This window comes from Mobula birostris, chromosome 1, assembly GCF_030028105.1.
Source record: "Mobula birostris isolate sMobBir1 chromosome 1, sMobBir1.hap1, whole genome shotgun sequence".
NCBI lineage: Eukaryota > Metazoa > Chordata > Chondrichthyes > Myliobatiformes > Myliobatidae > Mobula > Mobula birostris.
This window is the reverse complement of record NC_092370.1, coordinates 156190627-156214377: the sequence shown is the minus strand read 5'-3', so window position 1 is coordinate 156214377 and position 23751 is coordinate 156190627. Positions and strand designations below refer to the sequence as shown.

The window sequence follows — 23751 nt, the reverse complement described above, 5'->3', positions numbered from 1 at the left end:
TGGGATTGCTTCTTTTCACAGTACATGTCAATGATTTGGATGTTGGAATTGATGGCTTTGTGGCCAAATTTGCAGAGGGCACAAAGATTGGTGGAGGGTTAGGTAGTGTTGAGGAAGCAGGGAGCCTGCAAAAGGACTTAGATGGGTTGGGAGAATGAGCAAAGCAGTCAAAGATAGAATATAGTGTTGGGAAGTGTATGGCCATGCACTTTGCTAGAAGGATTAAAGCTATAGACTATTTTCTAAACAGGAAGAAAATTCAAAAATCAGAGGCGCAAAGGGACTTGGGAGTCCTCGTGCAGGATTCCCTAAAGGTTGACTTGCAGGTTGAGCTGGTGACAATGGGGGCAAATGCAATGTAAACACTCAAATTTTGAGAGGACTAGAATACAAAAACAAGGGTGTAATTCTGTGGCTTTATAAGGCATTGGTCAGACCGCACTTGGAGCATTGTGAGCAGTTTTGGGGTCCCTTAACTAAGATGTGCTGACATTGGAGGGTCCAGAGGAGGTTCATGAGAATGATTCTGGAAATGAGGAGCGTTTGATGGGTTTGGGTCTATGCTCACTGGAGTTTAGAATAATAGGCGGTGTGGGGAAAAGAGAATTCAATTGAAACCTATCAAATATTGAAGGGCCTAGACAGAGAAGATGCCTATAGTGGGGCTCTGGGACCAGAGGATACAGCCCCACAATACAAGTCCATTTAGAAGAGTTGAGGAGGAGGTTCTTTAGCCAGTGGGTGGTGAATCCGTAGAACAGAAGAATGTGGAGGCCAAGTATATTTAAAGCGGAGATTGGCAAGTCCTTGATCAGTCAGGGAGTGGAAGGTTAGTGAGAGGTGCAGAAGAATGGGGTTGAGAGGGATAATAAATCAGTCATGATGGATGGCAGAGCAACTCAAAAGGCCCAATTCTGCTCCTATGCCTTATGGTTGGCACTTCACTCTTTTAGTCGTTTCTGTTCATACTAAGTTCTAAACCATTTCAGTATCTCCCCAAGCTCTAGCTCTTCCCAGTGTTCTGTTCCAAGAGAAAATTTTGTCTCATCTCCTAGTCCCTTCTCTCCACCCATAAAAATTATCCCTTCAACAAAGCCTTCTGTTATATTTTTAATCCCTGCATGACTCAGCACTGACCTATAACATCTTGGATTATTTTTAGTAATGTTCTCCACAAGCCAAGGCTGCAATAAAATATACACACTTATAGAAAAAATTATGATAGTCTTTTTAAAATGATGGCAAGACCCTCCTGGGCATTAAAATACTGCAGCCCCATCCCATCAGCGAGTTGCTCATTGGTGGAGAAACTGAAGGAACTGGACTGGATACTGACCATGATGCTGCCTGTGACAGAGGAATGAGTACACGAAGCAGGTGGTTGTCTTTTTCAATTTCCTGTTGGACATCAGTGGTGTGGAATGTTGCAAGTGACTGTTTTATTGGCGAACAGCAGTGTTGGCCAATTGTAGTTGCCGGGAGGAGGTGTTGGAGTCAGGCGCTCCACCAGTGTTCCTGAGGCAGTGTGGCGTAGCGCAGCGTCCATACTGTAGTCGGTGCTGCCCTCTAGTGTTTGCTTGGCAGAAGACAAACTATTGTGTTCAACTGCAGACTGCTGTAACATTCATGGACTAAGGGACTTAGACTATTTTTTTTTGTGCGACTATATTTTACTGCTGTCTTATATATGTTATACGTGCTTTGTATAATTGTTGGCATTGTGTGTTACATCTTGGTTCCAGAGTAATGATGTATTCATGGATGGTTGAATGAGAATTAAACTTCAACTTGATCATGTGACCTCAGCAATGATGGTCTCCTAAACATAATCAACAAATTACCAAAGTTCAAGGTCCCCTGACCTTCAGATGAGCTCAGCTCAAGTTTCTGTTACTCAGTATCACAAGGCGGGCTCTTAATAGTAAGAAAATAATCCAGTGTTATTTGAGATGAATGATAATCAGTGCCAAAATCAATAAGGTAGAAGTGAGGGAACAATTAAATGTTTTATTTATGAAATGTACAGAGAGTCTTCTCATAGGGAAGAAAGTGAAGGCACAATTGAGGAAAGGACAATGTGAATCTATCCAGTATTTGACAGCAAGTCACACCCACTCAACAGTTTTCACAATATGCTCAGTTCAGCCAGAACAGAAATTCCCTATCAATCTTTGCAAAGAGGACTTGCGTAATCATCACCTTCCTACGTGCCTCTGAGGGAACACAGAACATGGTGCAAGTGAAGGTACCCGGCCAGTCATTCTGTACACAGCCTTTAGTGACAAGAGCTTCACATGCTACATCAGTCCCTGTAGTGGAGCATACAAGGCCAGACTCAAAAATACCCAAATAAAAGAAATTCAAATGGGATGAAATATTTTGGCTCAAAGAACAAGTGTGAACCCCAGAAGCAGGGCAGACCTGAGGATCGGATCAAGTGATTGAACCCTGGTCTGAAGATCTGATCCCAAGTTAAATACTGGAGTTTATCCCTTGGTTCTGTAGCAGGGCTTGGAATCTATAGCGTACTGCTTGGCAAAATTAGGGTCAAGTTGTCTGAGCATTCTGAAGTAAAATAAACCAAATCTGTGTGACTGGTTTAAGTTCCAGAATGCCAGGCAGTCCCAGCCCTGCCTCCCAGTTAGTGTTCCAGTGATGGAATCCACACTACATTGAAAAATGTGTGAAGATTGCTGAAAGGCGCTGAGTTATCAGGATGAATGCAGTCAGGCATGCACAACAAGAGTTAAATATAAACAGAGTGCAATGTAGCAACTGGTTAATTAATGACGTTACTTGTATCAGCTTGGAGGCTAGAGGTGCAGAGGGCTCCTACCACAGCCTCACTATAATCCTATACTGCACATTAAAGTACTGGTTTCACAGAGTCAACTTTAGTGTTCACTGAGAAACCCAGTTATTGAGAAAAGGGCAAGCTCTTCACAGGCAATACTAAAACGACAAAACTGATGTAGAGGAATGTCGAAGCTGAGTGGGCTGCAGCAGCTATAAACACAGGCAGGGATTTCACCAGCACCCAGCAAACATGGGAAAGTGGGGAAGGGTTCCAGGTGTGTGGGTGTTTGTGGGGGTGGTGAGTGGGAGGGAGGGCGGAAGGGTGGAAACAACACAGAGGAGCCCTAAACTGATAAGGTTGAATGGAGAAATAAAGGCCTCATCTGAAAGGATCAATAGTGTCACATTTCCCGTCACCTGGACAAGCCCTGACCTTGTGCTAGGGAATGGACACTGTTAGAGAAAAATGGACTAGTCACATAGCGAGAATGAACAGAGCAAGATAGCCGACACTAAAAGGCCTATAATGTGAATATCTTAAAAACAACTTATACAATAATGGACTAATAAATACCCCATAATCAATAACCCCGATCAGAAAAACCAGCAAATACAATTTAAAAGCACCTAATTGCCACCCACTTAGTCGTACAGAGCTCAATCAGAGAACAGTCTATTCCAGGGAGCACTGGAACAGTTCAAGTCCACGAGAGTCATGGACCCCCTCAAGGCTGGTCATCTCCCGAAGGTACAGCACTGTCCCACCAGCAAGCTACTCGGTTTGTTTGTCCTGCACCTCACTGCTCAGTGGTAGCCAGGTGAAATGTGCCACACTGAGGGGTAACTGGTGGGACCCAGGAATTGCCACACTGAGTAACAATTCCCACCACTGCCCAGGATTGGGGAAACCAATTAAATGAATGGCAGTCTCCTGTGTGATTGACAAACTTCTCTACATGATCAGGTAACATGGTGAGGTCAGAGGCTGACAGAGCCTGACTGGAGAGTTCGGCTGCTGAGTCACAGCGAAGAGGATTCAGTGAAGGAAACGAATGCTCATCTTCTGCTCAACATCAACCTTCTCCAGCACCTGCAAGGGAGAAAAGGAACAGTGAACTGAAGGAGAGACAAACAGCAAGGAACAGGTTGAGAAAAACAAGTGGGGCACAGATACAATAGAGAGGGAAGAGTACTGCTGGAAACAGGCCTGTCTGCAGAACACTGGAGAACAGGTTACTGAATTTACTACAGCACAGTGCTTCTCCTTCTCCTGTTACCTTCTGAAACTCCGTGAAGGAGATCGAACTATCGCCATCCTGATCTGCCTCTTGAATTGTCCGGTCTGCAATGCTCCCCAGCTGCTCGTCAGATATGTTAACTCCCACCATCATGCGAAGGACCTGAATGGAAGAGAGTAAGACAATGATGAATGTGTCAATAAAGGAGAGGATGAACTGTTTGAACTCCTGAAATGACCAGCTCCTTCTAAAACCAGATACTCTCATTACCATCAAACACACCCAGCGACCCACACACCGGCCTGCATTATTGATAAAATTTTAATGTTTACTTTTCTTTTAAACTACTTAAGGTGAGACACAACAGGATTGGATGCTTGTGGGCACTGCAAAGTTCTAGAGGAAACCAAGAGTTTGAACTGTAATGTTTGTATGATAGCTACACTGTAGCCTGTGAGGAAATCTCTGGACCACTTTGATAGGCTTATAGTTTTGTATTTGGTCTTTCAGAATGTCCCAGAGCACTTTACAATTAAGGAAGGAAAGTTGAAGTTAACTTCAGTAATATGGGAGATGCAGAAGGCAATTTGCACACAACCACCAACAAGGTTATTTTTAAGAAGTCTAGATGAGAGATATTCACTGGAACATCAGGAATAATTGTATCTACATAAGAGGAGTTTAGTATCACTGCAGCTGTCAGGCCAGATATACATGTTCATGCCTCGAAAATGTTTCTTAATTTGGCAATTTCTGAAACAGTAAGGTCTGTGAACCAAATGTTAAAAGTTTTGAGGTGCTCTGGAACTCCTGAGGGTCTGGTGAGAATCACAAGAGCACAATATTGTATTTGTCAACGTGGAGCAGACAGCAAGTCTGTGAACCTGGTGGGAGGTTGGGAATGGCAAGGGTGGAGCGCTATGGGGGAGGGGGTGAGGAACAGGTGGCAGGGGACCGTCAGGGCGTGTGTGGCACGGGTGCAGACACACCCAACCCCGAGACATTGGGCAAGAACATTTGATTCTAAACAGATGGTTTATTGATCATAACAAAATGTCTCTCTGGTGCTTTCTGATCCCTCCCTTCTCCTTTTCAAAACCACAATTCCCCCCTCTCTGCCCCCTTCCCACTCTCAGTCCACAATGGAGACACAAATCAGAATCAGGTTTATCATCACTCACATATAGCATGAAATTTGTTTTTGTGGCAGCAGTACAGTGCAGTATATAAAATTACTACAGGACTGCGCAGAGCTCTTAAGCATCCTGGCTATATAATATATGTGCCTAAGACTCTGGCAGAGTACTGTAACAAATCTCAAAGGATACCTTCAGACGCCATTCATTACCTGCAGGAGCTCTTCTCGAGAGATTTTATCATCCTTGTCAAGATCGTACAACCTGAAAGCAACTGAAATGGAAGAGAGAGGTGTTTCTATTTGTCACAATGTCTGGGTAACTGAGGGAAACAGGATTGCACAATGTGATTGGAGTCTCATAGGGACCCGGCACTGAACTGACCCTCTGCATTCAATCACATTTTTCTCCGCCAGTCTTCTCAAATCTCCCTTCCTTTGCCCTAGAGAGCAGCTTTCTCCTTTGCTTTATTTCCATCTTACAAAGTCCCTTCTGTTAAACAGTTCTCAGTATTGCACTGTCCTGAGGCTGAAGACAATCACCACCCACCAGCCAGTGTCTGTTTCAAGGATAGCCATTACGGTCACGAGAACTCAGAGCCCTACACCCTCCTCTCCCCCTCCCCCCCAGGATAAATCCAGGTTGTAATAAAAAATAACAAATACAGCCACTTGATCTAATGTCCATAACTGCCTTGTACACCGTCGGCTTCATATTGCTCTCGCTACCACTCCTCCCCTCCAATACACACAGACACACAATTACAAGCCTGCAGTTTACAGGAGTGTGCCGCTGATACTGGTAGTGTGTATGAGAAGGCAATGTTCGAGTGAATGTTGTGCAGCACTCCCTAGGTTTGCATACTTGAACAATGACCAGCAGCTTTTACAGACTGTTTCGCAATTTTCTTCACTCGCAATAGCACACAGATGTCTTGCTTCATGTCTGTCTGCCCAGCACCTTTTATTTTATTGAGATACAGCATGGAACAGACTCTTCTGGCCTTCTGAGCCACACTGCCCAGCAATCCCTGACTCTTACCCTAGCCTAGTTATGGGACCAATTAACTCACTAAATGATACGTCTTTAAAATGTGAACTAGAACACAGCACCCAGAGAAAGCCCACGCATTCCACGCACAGGATGTACAGACTCCTTACAGATGACGCTGGAATTGAATTCCAACGCCCTAAGCTGTAATAGCATCGTGTTAACCACTACATTACCATGGCACATTGTTAACCTCCAAGGGCTCGATTATATCAGTCTGGAGTTTTTGGGACAACCTGACCTAACTCAAACTCAATCTGTAGCCATGTGCTGCCACACACGGGTTGATACAACACTAACCCACCAGCTGACTTCTCTGCCAATTAGATATCACCATGTCTCTCCCCATCAGAGACATGACTAAATTACTTACAAAGAAGCTTGTTGTTCCTACTGTTGAGGGGCTCGGGAACACGAGGGTCTTTGTTTTTGTCGCTGTCCTCGATGGGCCGGAAATGAGCAAGGGTCCGCATAAAGCCTCGGAAATTCACTTGGTCTTCACTGAATAAATTTAGAAAGCAAAAAAGTGTCAGGGCAGGAAGGTGTACAGCCTCACGAACTGAACAGCATGACCACTGAAAGCAGCAAAGGATTGGAATCACAATGACTCTGAATACCAGGGTTACAAAAGTTAGAATGAAGCCTGCCATACATACGAATCCTACACAGGCAGAACTTAGACCTTGTAAACTGAGGTGAAAGTATGACAATGACTAATGCATGTCAAATGTGAATGAGTGAAAGGAACAGGTGCCAGGAGAATGGATTGGCATTTTTTGGACAATAGGCACTTTTGGGCCATGGGTAGAAAATATCAGACATATCTGCTCAAACAGTCTGTCCCTGCATTAATGCTCCATAGACATTTTCTTTATTCCTGCGAATGCCCGACTTTAGTACAGTCTGTACGTGTAAGTATTTGGGAGACCGGCAGGATGGATTTGCCAGCTGCTGTTCCTAACATGAGCTGGACTTCTGTTACTGAGCCCAAGATGAACACATGCTGATGTCCATTCCACTTTTCCTGGCACTAAATCCTAGATTTACCAGGATGTTGCCTGGACTTCAGAGCCAAAATTACAAGGAGAGATTGCGAAACAATAGGATTTTTTCCCCCTGGAATATGGGAGATTGAGGGGTGACCTGATAAGTGGAATGTCTATGATTATGAGGGGCATCAACAGAGTGAAAGTAGTCTTTTTCGCAGGGAGGAGGTGCTAAAAACAAGATGGCATAAATTTAAGTTCAGAGGTGAGAAAGGGATATCAGTGGTGGCTTGTTCAAGCAAAGGATGGTGTGTATTTGGAATGAGCTGCCAGAAAAAGTGGTTGAGGCAGGCACGTTGACAACACTGAAAAGTACAAGTGCACATTCCTTTATCCGAAATTCTGAAACCCAAAAAGCTCCGAAAACCGAAGCTTCTTTCGCCAACAGCTGAAGTCACTCAGGTGTAACGTGGCAGCACTAGCAGAGGCCACCAGACGTCAGTTGTGGCTCAGCGCTTGTACTGGTTACACGTGCATTTGCAGTTCGCTGATATTTTGTGTTCACTGTTGACTTTGTGTTTAATTTCACCATGAAAATGTCAAAAAGAGAAGGAAGCATCTATCATTATCAGTAATGCAGAAAGTGGAGTTATTGCAGAAGCTTGATCGTGGTGTGTCTGTGTGACGTCTTACTGAAGAAAATAGTGTTGAAACCACCACTGTATATGATTTAAATAAACAGAAAGACAAGTTACTGAAGTTTCATAGTGACAGTGACAGTGACGTTCTACATTTATTCCAACAAGTCATTTACCATGTGTTTGATTCAGTTCGTTTGAAGCTATATATTTTTATGTTTTATTGAATGTTTTTGTTGGAAATAAAATTTCTTCTTGTCATAATTCCCTAAACAATGCAGTATAACAACTATTTACATAGCATTTACATTGTATTAGGTATTATAAGTAATCTAGAGATGATTTGAAGTATACGGGAGGATGTGCGTAGGTTTGGTGCACTGCTGGGTCCTAAACTCCACTGCATTGAGACAGGTTAAATAAGGGACTTGAGCATACGTGATTTTTGTTTTTTTGTTTTGGCGGGGGGGGGGGGGGGGGGTGTCTGAAATCCGAAAAGTCCAAAATGCAACTGGCCCCAAGGATTTCCGATAAGGGATTGTGGACCTGTATTAAACCCGATTCTGATTCACCCTCCTCACCTGGAACCACCCATCATGTGCCCCTCTTTCTCTCCAGTCCAGATGAAGGATCTTGACCAGAAATATCAACTCTCTATTTCCCTCCATAATGCTGCCTGAACCAGTGAGTTCCTCCAGTACTTTGTGTGTTGCTCCAGATTCCAGCATCTGCAATCTATTGTGTCTCCTGTGTACACGTACACCTAGGTCTAGGTTATTGCTGGTCTCCAATAGCCCTACCTTTACAGTCAAGATAAATCACTTCATGCCTACTAAGGATCTTTAGTGCAATCTGCCAGTGTATGCCTATTTGCAGCCTGTCACTACTGTTCACTGACTGCCAGTCAAATCTGGTGTCATCCTCAGATGTGCTGTTTACCCCCCATACTGTTCAATTCATTAACACATCAGAAACACTGCTCCCATCACTGACCCTAACCATCCTCTAGTATGAGCAACCATTTGCCATTATTCTCTGCCATGAACACTATTCCATATCCATGCTGCAATTGAACCTTTAATGATACAGGCCTCAGTTTTGCCAAACACCTTCTGAAAATCCATGTATTTGACAACCACTGCATTTCCCTTAAACCTGCTTACTTTCTCAACCAAAAATCCAACCAAAGGAAAAACCCCAGCCAACTCTAGATGTATTGTTTATATTACACACTAAAAAATTTACAAATACAACTGATCAGGAATTAATAGACAGAGAGCCCAAGGCTCCATCTGACAGTGACTCTTGGCATGGATATGTACCACTGCACACAACTGATTATTCTGGCCAACAGATCTTTCCAAAATTGCACTTTCACTTGCAAACCATTCACAACACACTTACTGAGATTCTGAAGAGGTTTATGCCCAGGAAATGTTGCTCTATAATTAGTCATCTGTACTCAGGTCACAAGAAGTTGAAGGCTCTGTCCAGGTATGACAATAAACTTGATGTTCCTGTCAGTAACTTGATAATGTACAAGTACACCTTGTCCAAAACGCTTGGGGCCAGAAGTGTTTTGGAGTTTGGATTTTTGAATACTTACATCTATATAATGAGATACCTTGGGGATAGGACCCAAGTCTAAACACAAAATCCATTTACATTACATGCACAGGTTAAACATATATCCTGATGGAAGCTTTATTTAATAATTCTAATAATTTTGTGCACAAATCAATAATGTATATATTGAACCATCAGAAAGGTAAGCTATCACTACCATGCCGGCTCAGGTGGACAGTCAGTCATCGTCATCAATCCCAACTAAATTTTTGTTACCAGTAAGCAGACTTTGTCTTACATTCGTTCACCACACAAATGCACTGATGCAGTCGTTCAGTGTGTTAGATTTTCGTCAGCCACGATCTGATCTCAGCAAACTCAGTGAATTTCTCTGCTGTCTCATGATCAGCAGACTCTTTATCACCACAAATCTTTAAAAAAATACCATGCTTTTTCTTAAATTTCTGCAACCAGTCTGCTGAATATTCACAATTACCTTCAATTCTCATTTCATCATGATAGATCTTTACTTGTTTTACGATCAGTATGTCATGAATCAGCATGTGTTCACTCTGACATCAATGAACAAACTTTCAATACATAAACAAGATCTTCTTTTTTCACTTTATGCAATGTTTTTCTATTCTTCATTAACTTTGGTTCACTACACGTGAGCTCACTTCTCAGAACTGTCAGTGGTATGCAGAGACCTGCACATCGCCCGGCAACCTTCCCATCACCTTATGGAATTTACAGCACTCAAAAAAATTTGGACTGGTTTGGATTTTGGAATTTCAGATAAAGGGTTCTCATCCTGTATTACCAAATGTATTCCGGCTGTGGAGATGGGTTACAGCAGCGATCCCCAACCACCGGGCCGCAAAGCATGTGCTACTGGGCAGCAAGGAAATGATACAAGTCAGCTGCACCTTTCCTCATTCCCTGTCACGCACTGCTGAACTTGAACATAGGGTTTCCAGCTGTCCTGTATTTGCCGGGACATCCCGTATATTGGGCTAAATTGGTTTGTCCCATACGAGACCACCGTTGTCCTGTATTTCCCCCGCTAAGGTAGAGCATTCCTCTGAAACCTTTCGTGCCAAAATGGCGTAAAGTGAAGAAGCAATTACCATTAATTTATGTAGGAAAAATTTTTTGCGTGTTCTCAGACCCAAAAAAAACCTACCAAATCATACCAACTAACACTAACATAGTAAAAGCAGGAATGATATAATAATACATTATTTCTACTTTATATAGGTTGTGTATGTACAGTGTAGTCGGGAAGATTAAGTTGAAACCAATTAGTGGGGGGAAAAATCGGCACGTACGCACATCACGCGCCATGCAAGGGCTTCATGGTCACGCAAACACGAGGAATTCTGCAGATGCTGGAAATTCAGGCAACACACGTCCTGACGAAGGGTCTCGGCCTGAAACGTCGACTGTACCTCTTCCTAGAGATGCTGCCTGGCCTGCTGCGTTCACCAGCAACTTTGATGTGCATTTCATGGTCACCGTAGTCTTTTATGGGTAAACACAAGTGTCCCGTATTTGACTGCTACTTTTGTCCCTTATTTGGGAGTGAGAAAGTTGGCAACCCTAACTGCAAAAGATATGTTGAGGCGAGTTTAACCCTACTTAACCAGTCTGCAAGAATATTATCAATATTAAACTGGTCCACGGTGCAAAAAAGGATTGGGGACCCCTGGGTTAGAAAGAAAGTGAACAGCTATCACAGCCTTAGGAGGTACTGGATAAGTACTATTTCTGTAACCAAGCCTCTTTGAGGAAACAGATTTGAAAACACAAACCTCCACTCCTTGAAGAGGCTTATTGCTTGGTTACAGTAATGTTGGGTTTGACAAATCTCCAATCAAACCAAACCAGTTTTCTCTAGAGTCTAACTTACAAAGCAGCGGTCTTGCCTTGCACAACCAGCTTGCACTAGTGTTGTAGAAACTGAATGACTGGAAGCAACAGAGGAAGCAAGCAGAAACCCAAGGGTAATTATAACTGGACATCTTTTGCATAACAGCTACTCAGGTGTGAATACCTGAATAATGAATGTAGTGCATGGCATTCCTGATATGCTCCAAGTATCAGCCCTGCAACTGCCTCAGTACTCCTGGGATAGAAAAGAATATTAAGTAACAACCTCCAGTCCCATTCAGAATCCCTGACAGGATGCCCATGTTAACTCCAAGCCACAAAAGCAAAATGCTTGCATCTAAGCCAGGGTCAGTTTCCAGGGAAGTGGGAACAGCCATTCCAGTAAGCTCTTCCTACAACTCAAGGGTACAGGCTCACAGGCACCAATGCTTTCAGTGCCTACTCACCACTCAAAAACTCAGTCTGGAGACAATTCCAACCTTTCACATGGAGGAGCACATTCCAATAACCAATAATGTCAAGTCACTTTCATTGCCTTTCAATTCCCTCCGACAAGCCCCCACCCTGAAAACAGAAAAGGACACCCCCTGGAAGCTTAAAACAAAAAGATGGACAATGTAAAGTTAACATTTTATTCAAGACAAACGTCCCATCAGTAAATCAAGAGGGGCAGCTGGATGGTATTGGAATGGGAGAACAGTATCAAAACCATGAACTGTGCAATGGGTGAACAGAAATACAAATACTAATGCTGAGCATCATCTGATTCAACTGAAGGTCTCAGGGTTAGTCTTCCCAGTCACCCAACTGTAACACCACACCTGCACTAAAGCAGTGGTTACACGAATGGATCGGTAACCCAAGTATTGGGGAAAAGAAACAGCTCTGCAATTTGGGAATTTACATTCAACAATCTAAAAGACAAGATAGCAAGGGTGACCATAAAACTGCTGACTGGTCTTAAATCATTATTTGGTGAATATTTGGAATGACCTGCCAGAAATAGTGGTTGATGCAGGCACGTCAGCAATATTTAAAAGCCATCTAGGTAAGTACATGGACAGGAAAGAGCTATGGGCTAAACGCAGATAGATGTGACTAGCTTGGTAGGCAGTCCGTTCAACAGTGATGAGTTGGCCAAAGGGCCTGTTTCCCCTGTTGTATGGCTTTAACCCACTGGTTCATAAATTCCCATTGGGGGAAGGAATTCTTTATCCAGTAGGCTAGGCTCCCATTCTACACCTGCACACTGCCCCCACTCAGCTGTAGCAATGAAGTTCCTGAATCACAAAGGCCTTGTGTTAGTGCCAACTGAGGCAGGAAAGGAAGCTCATCATCCAAATGTGACTTTAAAATGAGGGGAACTTGAGAACAAATAAATGGTAAATTCAGGTTTAATGCCAATGAGGAAACAGAATCCCTAATGGGGTGAATGGGATTGGTGTGATGTAGCCCACAAACTCTGCAGGTGGGATGGTACAAATGTCCCCATCCCTGAATGGATTAGACAAACCACCTTCAAGTTTTGCCTTCAGGGAATGGAAGGAAACTTCATGGGAGATAGATATTCCAATCCTTGTACTGCAGTAACCCGATACTTCAGGGATGGGCAATCACTAAGCTCAGCCTTGAATTGGAGGCTTGGCAGAGAAGCATAAGAGGACATTATCTGAGGAGGAAATACAAATAATCAGTAACTGCTTACTTTTCTGGGAAGAAGGCATTAATTATTCTGTCTCCTAAAGGATTAATGGCCAGCTCAGGTATCCGTTGGAAATCTTCACGACTGTGGACAGAAAGACAGAGCAGAATAATTAGTAACAGATTGGGCACAAGTTCCCAACAGTGACGTTGGTAAAATGACTTACCCAACAGACACAATGCAAAACATTCATTTCAGAAATGACATTGGGAAATCAATGTTCATTCCACCTGTTTCGCAATGCAAACTCATCCACCTGGTTTCTCACCCAACAGAAACACTAATCCTTGGACGTCACAAAGTCACACAAAATGCAGAAACCAACTCCACAGTGCAATCGGAAGTGATGATTACTAGACCAACCATGAGTAGAATCTTAGAGGCCATTTCCATCCATTATACCATATACAAAAGTTTTAGACTTCTCATGCATGCACACTCACCAAAATGACAGCACTGCCTTTCTAAAGCCCACAACACAGTTGAAATGTCTCTGTCTCCTTTGGGTGAGCCATATCACACACTCAGCCCTTGTGCAACAGTTCATCTGAATCTCTTACTATCTCTTCTTTCAGTTAGTCCTGACGAAGGGTCTCCACCCAAAACGTCGACTGTACCTCTTCCTAGAGATGCTGCCTGGCCTGCTGCGTTCACCAGCAATTTTTATGTGTGTTGCTTGAAATTCCAGCATCTGCAGAATTCCTCGTGTTTGAGCTCATCTGAATTCTGCATTGACATCTTTTCAATCAAATCTTTAGTTCCATACCCAATGTGCCAGATTAGCTGATACATTGTACCTCTTCCAGGTGAACGGAGGTTAAACCTTACCCCATCTCTTCTGCCAGTCAGAGATCCTAAATTCATAGATTTGGAGACTGCAGGTGGGTTGTGGAAAAAAAATTCATATTAAAACTTAACATCCAGAACAACCATTACGCTACTGTGGGGCACCATGGTAGTGTAGCGGCTAGCGCAATACTATTACAGCTCAGGGTATCAAGAGTTCAGAGTTCAATTATAGCAGAGTCTGTAAGGAGTTTGTATGTTCTCCCTGTGACTGCGTGGCTCTCCTCCGGTTTCCTTCCACAGTCCAAAGGTGTACTGGTCAGTAGGTTAACTGGTCATTGTAAATTGTCCTGTGATTAGACTTGGGCTAAGTAAGTGTCAAGCTGGGTAGTTGTGGCTCAACGTGTCGGAATGGCCTGATCCACAATGTATCGCCAAATAAATACATCGATAAAGAGCCACCAACTCAAGAACAAGATCGTAACACAGCCCTTCATTTTGATAAAAGCTACACTGAATGTTTTCTTCTGACCACTTAATTTAGTAGATCAGTGGAAGAAAGATGATTGACAATTTCAGGTTTCTGATTTATAAGCAAACAGAAATGGTAGAATAACTCAACCAGTTAAGCACCACCTGTAGGAAGGGAAACCAGTCATCATTTCATCAAAACACTCATTAGCAAGTTACCTTTTGACCCAATGTTGTAGCTTTGTGAATGCAAAGACCCTCAACATAATGATGTTACCCCCAAAGAACCTTCTTTAATAGTTTAATTACTTTACCTTGTTGACTACAAGAGATAGAAAAAGATAAAAGAATGTGTTTCACAAACCACAGAGTAAACATTAGCAATGCTTTTTATGGGGGCACACACTGGGCAGCTTGCATGGAGAATACTTTTGAGGATAAAGGAGAGAACACACAATAAAAACACTCCTGGTCAACCAGATGAGAAGCTCTCACAAGGGGCTTAACTAAGTCGAGGGATAGAGTTTAAGGGTCGCGATGTAATGATGCAGTTCTATGAAACTCTGGTTAGGTCACACTTAGAGTACTGTGTCCAGTTCTGGTTGCCTCACTATAGGAAGGATATGGAAGCATTGGAAAGGATACAGAGGAGATTTACCAGGATGCTGCCTGGTTTAGAAAGTATGCATTATGACCAGAGATTAAGGGAGCTAGGGCTTTACTCTTTGGAGAGAAGGAGGATGAGAGGAGACATGATAGAGGTGTACAAGATAATAAGAGGAATAGATAGAGTGGATAGCCAGCACCTCTTCCCCAGGGCACCACTGCTCAATACAAGAGGACATGGCTTTAAGGTAAGGGGTGGGAAGTTCATGGGGGATATTAGAGGAAGGTTTTTTACTCAGAGAGTGGTTGGTGCGTGGAATGCACTGCCTGAGTCAGTGGTGGAGGCAGATACACTAGTGAAGTTTAAGAGACTACTAGACAGGTATATGGAGGAATTTAAGGTGGGGGATTATATGGGAGGCAGGGTTTGCACAACATTGAGGGCTGAAAGGCCTGTACTATGCTGTACTATTCTATGTTCTATGTTAAACTCAACTCGTACAAGCCAGTTAGAGTCTCAATGAAAACTGGAGCATCTAGGTTAACAAGCTGAGTCAGTTCATAAACAAGAGAAAATCCATAGATGCTGGAAATCCAAGCTGCAGGAACTCAGCAGGCCAGGCAACATCTATGGAAAAAGAGTACAGTCGACATTTCGGGCTGAGACCCTTTGGCAGGACTGAAGAAAAAAAGCTGAAGAGTAGATTTAAAAGATGGGGCGGGGGGGGAGAAGGAAAGAGAGAAAAACAGAAGGTGATAGATGAAGCCTGAAGGGGGAGGGATGAGGTAAAGAACTGGGAAGTTGTTTGGTGAAAGAGATACAGGGCTGTAGAAGAGGAAGTCTGATAGAAGACGACACAAGGCCATGGGAGAAAGGAGGAGGGAGGAGCACCAGAGGGAGGTGATGGGAAGGCAAGGAGATTAGGGAAAAGAGGATGGGGAATGATATGGGGGGGGGGGGGGGGTCTTGGCCCGAAATATCAACTATACTCTTTTCCATAGATGCTGCCTGGCTTTGAGTTCCTTCAGCCTTTTGTGTGTGTTGATCCAATTTATTTACAAGTTGCAAGAAAAAGTTTGTGAACCCTTTGCAATTACCTGTTTTTTTTACATGAATTACTCATAAAATGTGGTCTGACCTTCATCAGAGTCACAATAACAGACAAACAGCCTAAACTAATAATACACAAGCATTTATACTTTTCACATCTTTATTGAACACATTGTTTAATCATTCACAGTTCAGGCTGGAAAAAGTATGAATCTTTACTTAATAACTGGTAGAACCTCCTTTAGCAGCAATAATCTCCACCAAACATTTCCCGTAGGTGCTGATCAGACTCGCACAACAGTGAGGAGGAATTTTAGACCATCCCTTCCTACAAAACTGTTCCAGTTCATTAATATTTCTGGGATACTTTGCATGAACAGCCCTCTTCAGGTCATGCCACAGCATCTCAATTGGACAAACATGAGGAAATCTGCAGATGTTGGAATTTCAAGCAACACACATAAAAGTTCCTGGTGAATTCAGCAGGCCAGGCAGCATCTCTAGGAAAAGGTACAGTCGACGTTTCGGGCCGAGACCCTTCGTCAGGACTGACTCTTCTGAGTCCTGACGAAGGGTCTCAGCCCAAAACGTCGACTGTACCTCTTCCTAGAGATGCTGCCTGGCCTGCTGCGTTCACCAGCAACTTTTGTGTGTTGCATCTCAATTGGGGTAAGGAACAGACTCTGACTTGGCCATTCCAAACATGAATGTTCTTCTTTCTAAACTATTCTGTTGTTGATCTACTTTTGTGTTTCAGCTCATGGTCTTGAACAATGAACCGCCACCCTGACATTCTCCTGTAAAATGTCTTGATACAATTTTGAATTTATTGTTCCCTCATCCACTGCAAGCTGTCCAGGCCTTGGGGCAGAAAAACAGCCCCAAACCATGATGCCCCTTCCAATTGGGATGAGGTTTTGGTGTTGGTGTGCAGTGCCCTTTTACCACCAAACATAGCAACCTGCATTTCTGCCAAAAAGTTCAACTTTTGTCTCATCTGTCCACAGAACACTGTCCCAGAAGCATTGCAGAACATCCAGGTGGTCTTCTGCAAACTTAAGATGTGCAGCAATGTTTTTTTTTGGAGAAGAGTGCTTCCTTCCACAAACACCATTCTTGTTCAATGCTTTTCTTATAATGGACACATGAACAGAGACTTTAGCAAGTTCTAGAGACTCTTGCATGTCTTTTGCTGTCGAACTTAAGGCATAGAAAAGAGTCATTTGGTTCAAGGTACAAGATAATTGCGTACACGACCCTTCATCACCCTGACACCAGAAATATACACTTGTGTGTTTACTTAGCTTCCCATCAAGTAGTGAAAAGCCAGATAAACTGAATATCCTAATCTTATCAGGGGATATGGGTTAGTGCAAATAAGCAACACTACACTAAACAACCAACCACAACCCACATGGTTAGAGTCAGCACAAAGGGTTGAATGGCTCATGCCTGCTTCTATTTCATATCTTCTCATAAATTACACAGCATATCAGTTAGTATGTCTCCAGTCTGAGGCAGAAATCTCTAGAAAGGCAGAGAGCTCTCAGATATCTATGACACTCTCAGGAGAGAGCCATGTCCATTTTTGTGAATATTAGTAGAGCTATAATCTCACAGCTCCAACAACCTGGGTTCAGTCCTGACCTCAGATGCTGTCCGTTCAGAGTCTGCACTTTCTCCATGTGACCTTGTGCTCAACTTTCTTCCCACATCCCAAAGATTGGTAGGGCAACTAGCAGTAGTAAACTGCCCCCAGTGTAGGCAAATGCTGGAACCTGCGGTGAGATGATGCTAAAATGGGAAGGGTAAATTTGGTTAGGGTAGGATTTGATTTGATTGCCTGATGGTTGGCACTGATTTAATGGGCCAAACGATCTATTTCCAAACAGCCAATCCATGAGTCCAGAACCCAGAGTGCACGAGCATGATGTGGTTATTTGTGGCACTCACTGAGAGCTATCTGATTGCTACACCTATTTCATAACAATACTGACAGTAGTTCGAAGTACAGGATTGATTCGATTTTGAAATTCCAAGGTCATCAGTGAAACTCCTCCTACAGCAGAGTGCACAATACACAGTACTGCTGTCCCTCAGCTCCACAGACCCCAACTTAACCTCAGTGTGTAAACTCCAGACAACAATGGACACTCTCTGTGACTGTATGGGTTTCCTTCTGCACCCCAAACACACACTGCTCAATGTCAATGACTCCCTGGGGTGGGTGGGTCGCAGTGAATGAAGAAGGAGAGATACAGGAGGGGGAAACCGATGGGTATGCGAAAGGGAACATGTGGCAGAGAGGCAACTAAAGGAGAATGCTCCAAGAGCTGATATAAACTTGATGGACCAAAAAAACCTCCTGCTTCACTTGAAAATACATAAATAAACCTTGTTTATAGAGGCTGCTAATGGTGGTGGTGATGGTACTGTATAGACCCACAGGGCTGAGTATTACTTTGACTGTACATCAGCTGATGTGAACCTGATGACATGAAGCAAACTGTCTGACCTTGGTCTGACTGTGGGGGTGAATCAGAACTGGTTTTAACTGCATGGAACTTGCAAGTTCAATATATTCTTTAAATGTACAGCATACTGAGCTGCTGTCCTAGAGGAAGCAATTTAACTCTGCAAATTACACTCAGAATGTGGTGCAAGCAAGTCACAATTTAATTGGAGGTTAAGTGACTTAATTGTGTCATATTTACAGACTTCCCTCTCCTCATAGCCTTCAAAAATTACATCACATCACAGGATGTTGTTAGAAAAACAACTCTCTCTTCATGTTGGCAACCTTTAAGAGTGCCAATTTATGATGAAAAATCTTCACAACAATGCCCAAAAGAGCAAGAATGGAGCTGTGCGGGTGAGAACTTACCCACTCACTAGTCCCAGGTGGAAGGGGTAAAATTGGAACCAGAGACACAAACAAAACCACACATGTTGGAAATCTGGATCAACACACATAAAATGCTGGGGGAACTCAGGTCAGGCAGCAAAAGTGAACAGGTGATGTTTCTGGCCGAGACCCTTCATTAGGACTGGGAAGGAATAAAGCAGAAGCCAGAATAAAAGGGCGGGAGAGATGGAGGAACATGAACTGGCAGGAGACAGGTGAATCCAAGTGAAGGGGAAAGGCAGGAGGGGTGGGGGGTTAGGGAAAAATGCAAGCTGGAAGGTGACAGGTGGGGAAGGCAAAGGGGGGAAAGATCAGGAATCTGATAGATGAGAGTACCAGTGCTATCTTGTGTGAGGGAACACACTAGTCCTCATCGAAGGATAAGAGGAGGAAAGGGTGAGCAGTTTCAAGTTCCCGGGTGTCAACATCTCTGAGGATCTATCCTGGATCCAACGTATTGATGCAATTACTAAAAAGGCGCAACAGTGGCTACATTTCATGAGGGGTCTGAGGAGAATTGGGATATCACCAAAGGCACTTGCAAATTTCTGCAGATGTACCATAGAGGATTCCACCTGGTCCCCCAGCATCCAGAACTTTTTCAAAAGCTGATGCCCCAAAAAGGCCGTATCCATCATTAACTGCTCCCATCACCCAGGGCATGCCGTCATTCTCATCAAGGAGAGGGTACAGAATCCTAAAGCCACACACCCAACATTTCAGGAATAGGTTCTTCCCCCTCTGCCACTAGATTTCTGAATGGACTTTGAACCCATGAATACTAACTTAATTTCTATAAGTGAGTGATGATAAACCTGATTCTAATATGGGTCTCTATTGTGGACTGAGAGTGGGAAGGGGGCTGGAAGAGGGGAATCGTGGTTGGGGAAAGGGGAAGGGAGAGGGGAGGGTGTAGAAAGAACCCGATAGACATTCTGTAATGATCAATAAACCAAATGGTTGGAATCAAATGACTTCGCCTGGTGCCTCAGGCTAGGCGTCTACACCTCCGCCAACCCCCATCCCTGGCACTCCTTCTCTGCCACCTGCCCCACACCCCGCCTGCGGTGCTCTATCCTTGCCATTCCCAACATCCTTTGCTCCTGCCTGATTTACAAACTTGCCCTCCGTCTGCAAAAGTCTTAGGTACCTGAGCAATACAAGTGCCGAGGACTTTTGCACAGTACTGCATATAATGTATAGTTCTTATTACGATATATTGCAATGTACTTCTGCTGCAAAACAACAAATTTCATGACATATAGCGGTGATATTAAACATGAGTCTGAGATGATGGAACAAGGGAAGGAAACATGCGATCAGAGAGGAAGGGGAAGATGATGGGTTGTCATAACAGTAGAGGAAGGGAAAGAGGAGGGGTGATGGAGCTAGGGTTACAGGGAAAACCGAGGGGTGTGGGGGAGAGTGATTACCGAAAGTCAGGAATTGATGTTGACACTGTCAGGTTTCAGACAACTTCCCATTCTACTTTCACTTAATGTAATTCCACTTCCCATTCCCTCACTGATTTGTCTGTCCACACCATCCTCTACATGCCAGGTACAGATCAGAGAGTAACATCTCATATTACACTTTGCTGTTCTGGCATTGCTCTCTTCCTTTGTAGTCCTGATGATGGGTCTCAATCCAAAATATCAACTGTTGATTTCCTTCTACAGGTGGCTGCCTGACCCACTGAGCTCCTCCAGCAGATTGAGAATTGGACCCAGGTCAAGTTCATTCTAAGCTAAACTATGTCATCATTCCATGACAAATCAAAGCAATGCACTGCTAGCTGCTTTCAAAGGGTCCAACATTAAAACAAAACTCATCTTGCTGATACATGACAGCAAATCCAACTCGTAGAGCTAATGATCAAGAATAAACTTGCATTGTGGCCTGCCAATGTAGATGATGCTTACAAGAATGGTCATGGGAGGTGATCACTTGACTCTGCGCCTACAAATTCATAAACACACTTAGAAAATTTGGGGTGGAAAGGGTGTTGGATTAAAACCATTATATCCCCATTAATACAGAACGGTACAGCACAAGAACATGCCCTTCAGCCCTTCATATCAGTGCTGGCCATGAGACCAACTTAAGCTCCAAAAAAAGTGAACTATAAACCTCACGTCTGGGATTGGATGGCATGGAGAATGACAATGCAACTGGAGACAAAAATTCACAAAACGACAGAGTTTTAACTGAGTGAAGGGGCAGGAAAGACACGGACATGCGCTCTAAAGCCAAAAAATAGTGAAATTATGCAAGGCTACAGGGTGCAGTCACATAGCATTGCCACATTCTGATTGCTTCATTACAGGGAAGGACAAGAAAGAGCTCAGCACTGGCGTCTGCATTCCTTTCTGTCCCACCTTCATCCACAACCTGACTAATCTTCCTCTCGTCCCAGTGGCCCGACAACAGTCTGTATCCTTCACTGGTTCAAACAGTATCTAATTTTTCCTTAAAATATGCAATTGTCTTGTTGTGACAAAGTAATTCATAACAATTTTCTATTATTTCTAACCATACATTTTTTAAAAAATAACTTTTCAACAGTTACACCTTTGCCTGTTCTTCAGATCTCTGCAATCGACTTCCAACCACAATTATCTCTCCCTACTTGGCCTGTCATCCACTAAGAACAGACTCTCCCCACTGTCTAACCATAGGCATTACCTTAAGAGACTACTATTATTTCCACTAGAGACTTGAGGTTTGTGTTCTATTTCTTTGGATACACAGAAAAGTCATAATGATAAAATAATTTCTCACATTGTATGTTTTCCAAACACACTTGAAAATTAAATGAGGAATAGCATGTCATTGCACCTGAAATAGAAGCAATGCCTGCAGAGGAGAGTGCACATATTGCAGGACAAAGTGCACATATCATAAATGCATCAGGGGGCAGCGTCTGGACTCTTATTACACGACTGTGACCCCCTTGTGTGTGACTGTTGGTAGTGTTCCTTTGCACCTTGACCCCACAGTTATGCGTTCTCGTCTGGCTGCATTCCATGTATGGTTAAATGAGAATTAAACTTGAATTGATAGGATATGAGGGAAATACTGTAAAAATAAAAAAAAAAAAATGAGTGCTTAGCAGCTGGAGATCCAAAGGGCCTACTTATCATGAGTCTCTGATAGATTGCAAAGTATAGTGGGACAATTAACAGTTAAATGCCTTGGCATCCTTTCCAGTCATTGCCACATCCTCTTCCCTACTTTCATGGAGCATATAAACTTCCCAACTCTCATATGTCTTATGAACTCCCATCACAAGCAGTCTCAGACCAGAAAGTCATGAGTAGTCAGGACAAGTTAGAATTTCTTCACCCACGGGAGCCATGACGGCTAATGAGTGACCTGAAAACAGCACTCAAGTTCCTGATTAGTTAGCCAGGGGGATTATGTGTTCTATTATACATGGACACAGTAAGGTGACAGAAACATACAACTAATGCAGAACAATTGCCATCAATACCAGAGACAATGCAATTCTGTCATGCACCAACCACAAAGAGCCCTTGAATAGTTTTATACAAGTGAATTAGTCACTTTTTTGAATTGGAAGGGGATGTTAAAGGCAAGAAGAATTAAGCAGTCGCATTGAACTAAAAGAAATCAAAGGACCCAAGTGCTAACTGTGTGTTCTCCCTGTGACTACACAGATTTCCTCCCAAATCCCAAAGATGTGCAGATTGGTAGGTTCACTGGTTGTGATAAGTTACTGCAGGTGTACAGGTGAGTGGTAGAAATTTTGTGTGTGGGGGAGGACAGTTTGATGAGAATGAGGGGAGAATTAAAAAACAGGATTGATGTACATACATTAGTGCAAATGTGTGGATGCACCAACCAAATACTCAGTGGGCTGTTGACCTGTTTCTGTGTTGTACTGATTCCTTAGGCTCAATCCAGTCTGGCCTTTGAGGATGAAACATACCTAACCTTATGGACCACATGATCAAAGACAGCTCAAGGTGAGGCTGGCCACAGGATATTTCATTCCTGAGATAACTCTCTCCCAAAGCATTAGTACAGCTAGCTCTTCTTATGCTGTTACACCAAACCAGCCGTGTGGAACACTGGCAGGCAGGATGTGTCAGCAAAAATTCCATTTGGTGACACACATTAAGGAGAACTGATGCAAGCACAACAATATAACCACAAAGACCAGGCACGTTAGAAATAGAAAACCAACAGGGGATTTTACAAGAATCCCATAATCATATCCATGAAACTGGCTGAGCAATAAAGACTGCGCTCCTCACCTGAGAGTACCATTCTCTCCCTTGTCGAGGCTGGTGAATCTGCTGTACAGGCGTGTAATCTGGCTGTGAGAGACTGGCAAAAAACACACAAAGCCATCAGATGGGGCTGAATGTGAGGTTCAGTGACAACATCTTCCCTGCCTGCATGACATTAGTTCAGTGCTAGCTCGGCAACGATGAGTGAAACGGCGACCCACCGCGCCCCCTCCCACCCCACCATCTCCCCGCCCGGCCCCGGACTCACAGCCCGTCTCCTTCTTGATGTCCTCGATCTCCTCCTCCCGGAGCAGACTGGACGCCCTGGAGCCCATCTCGTGCTGCGGCCTTCAGCTCCCGACGCGCTGCAGAGGCCCCCCTCCGCTCCGGTGACGTCACCTCACGCCCACTGACCTCACGGGGCGTGGCTTGCTGACGCAAGAGCGGCAGCGCCTGTCCTCATCTTCCGCTCCGCAGAACTCGGGGTAACTTCACTGCAACTTCAGTCAGTAGTATTGTCACTGACATGTGTTGTGAAATTCGCTGTCTTGCGGCATCACTACAGTGCAATACATTAAATATTCTACAAATTACTATGATTTGGTAAGGTGGAGTGGTCACAACAACGGGGCATGCAGTTCAATTCTTCTAAATGTGAAACCATGCGTGTT

General features: G+C 43.6%; 1 protein-coding gene across 1 annotated transcript; it reads right to left on the bottom strand.

Moving 5' to 3' along the window:
- Window positions 1-1987: 1987 nt before the first annotated feature.
- On the bottom strand, window positions 1988-23491 carry chp1 (calcineurin-like EF-hand protein 1). The gene is made up of 7 exons (XM_072264577.1): window positions 23349-23491; window positions 23105-23177; window positions 13009-13089; window positions 6594-6721; window positions 5383-5444; window positions 4074-4196; window positions 1988-3886 (listed from the first exon to the last, which is right to left on the bottom strand). The coding sequence occupies exons 1-7, from the start codon at window positions 23413-23415 to the stop codon at window positions 3833-3835; spliced, it is 588 nt and encodes a 195-aa protein (XP_072120678.1). The 5' UTR covers window positions 23416-23491; the 3' UTR covers window positions 1988-3832.
- Window positions 23492-23751: the final 260 nt, after the last annotated feature.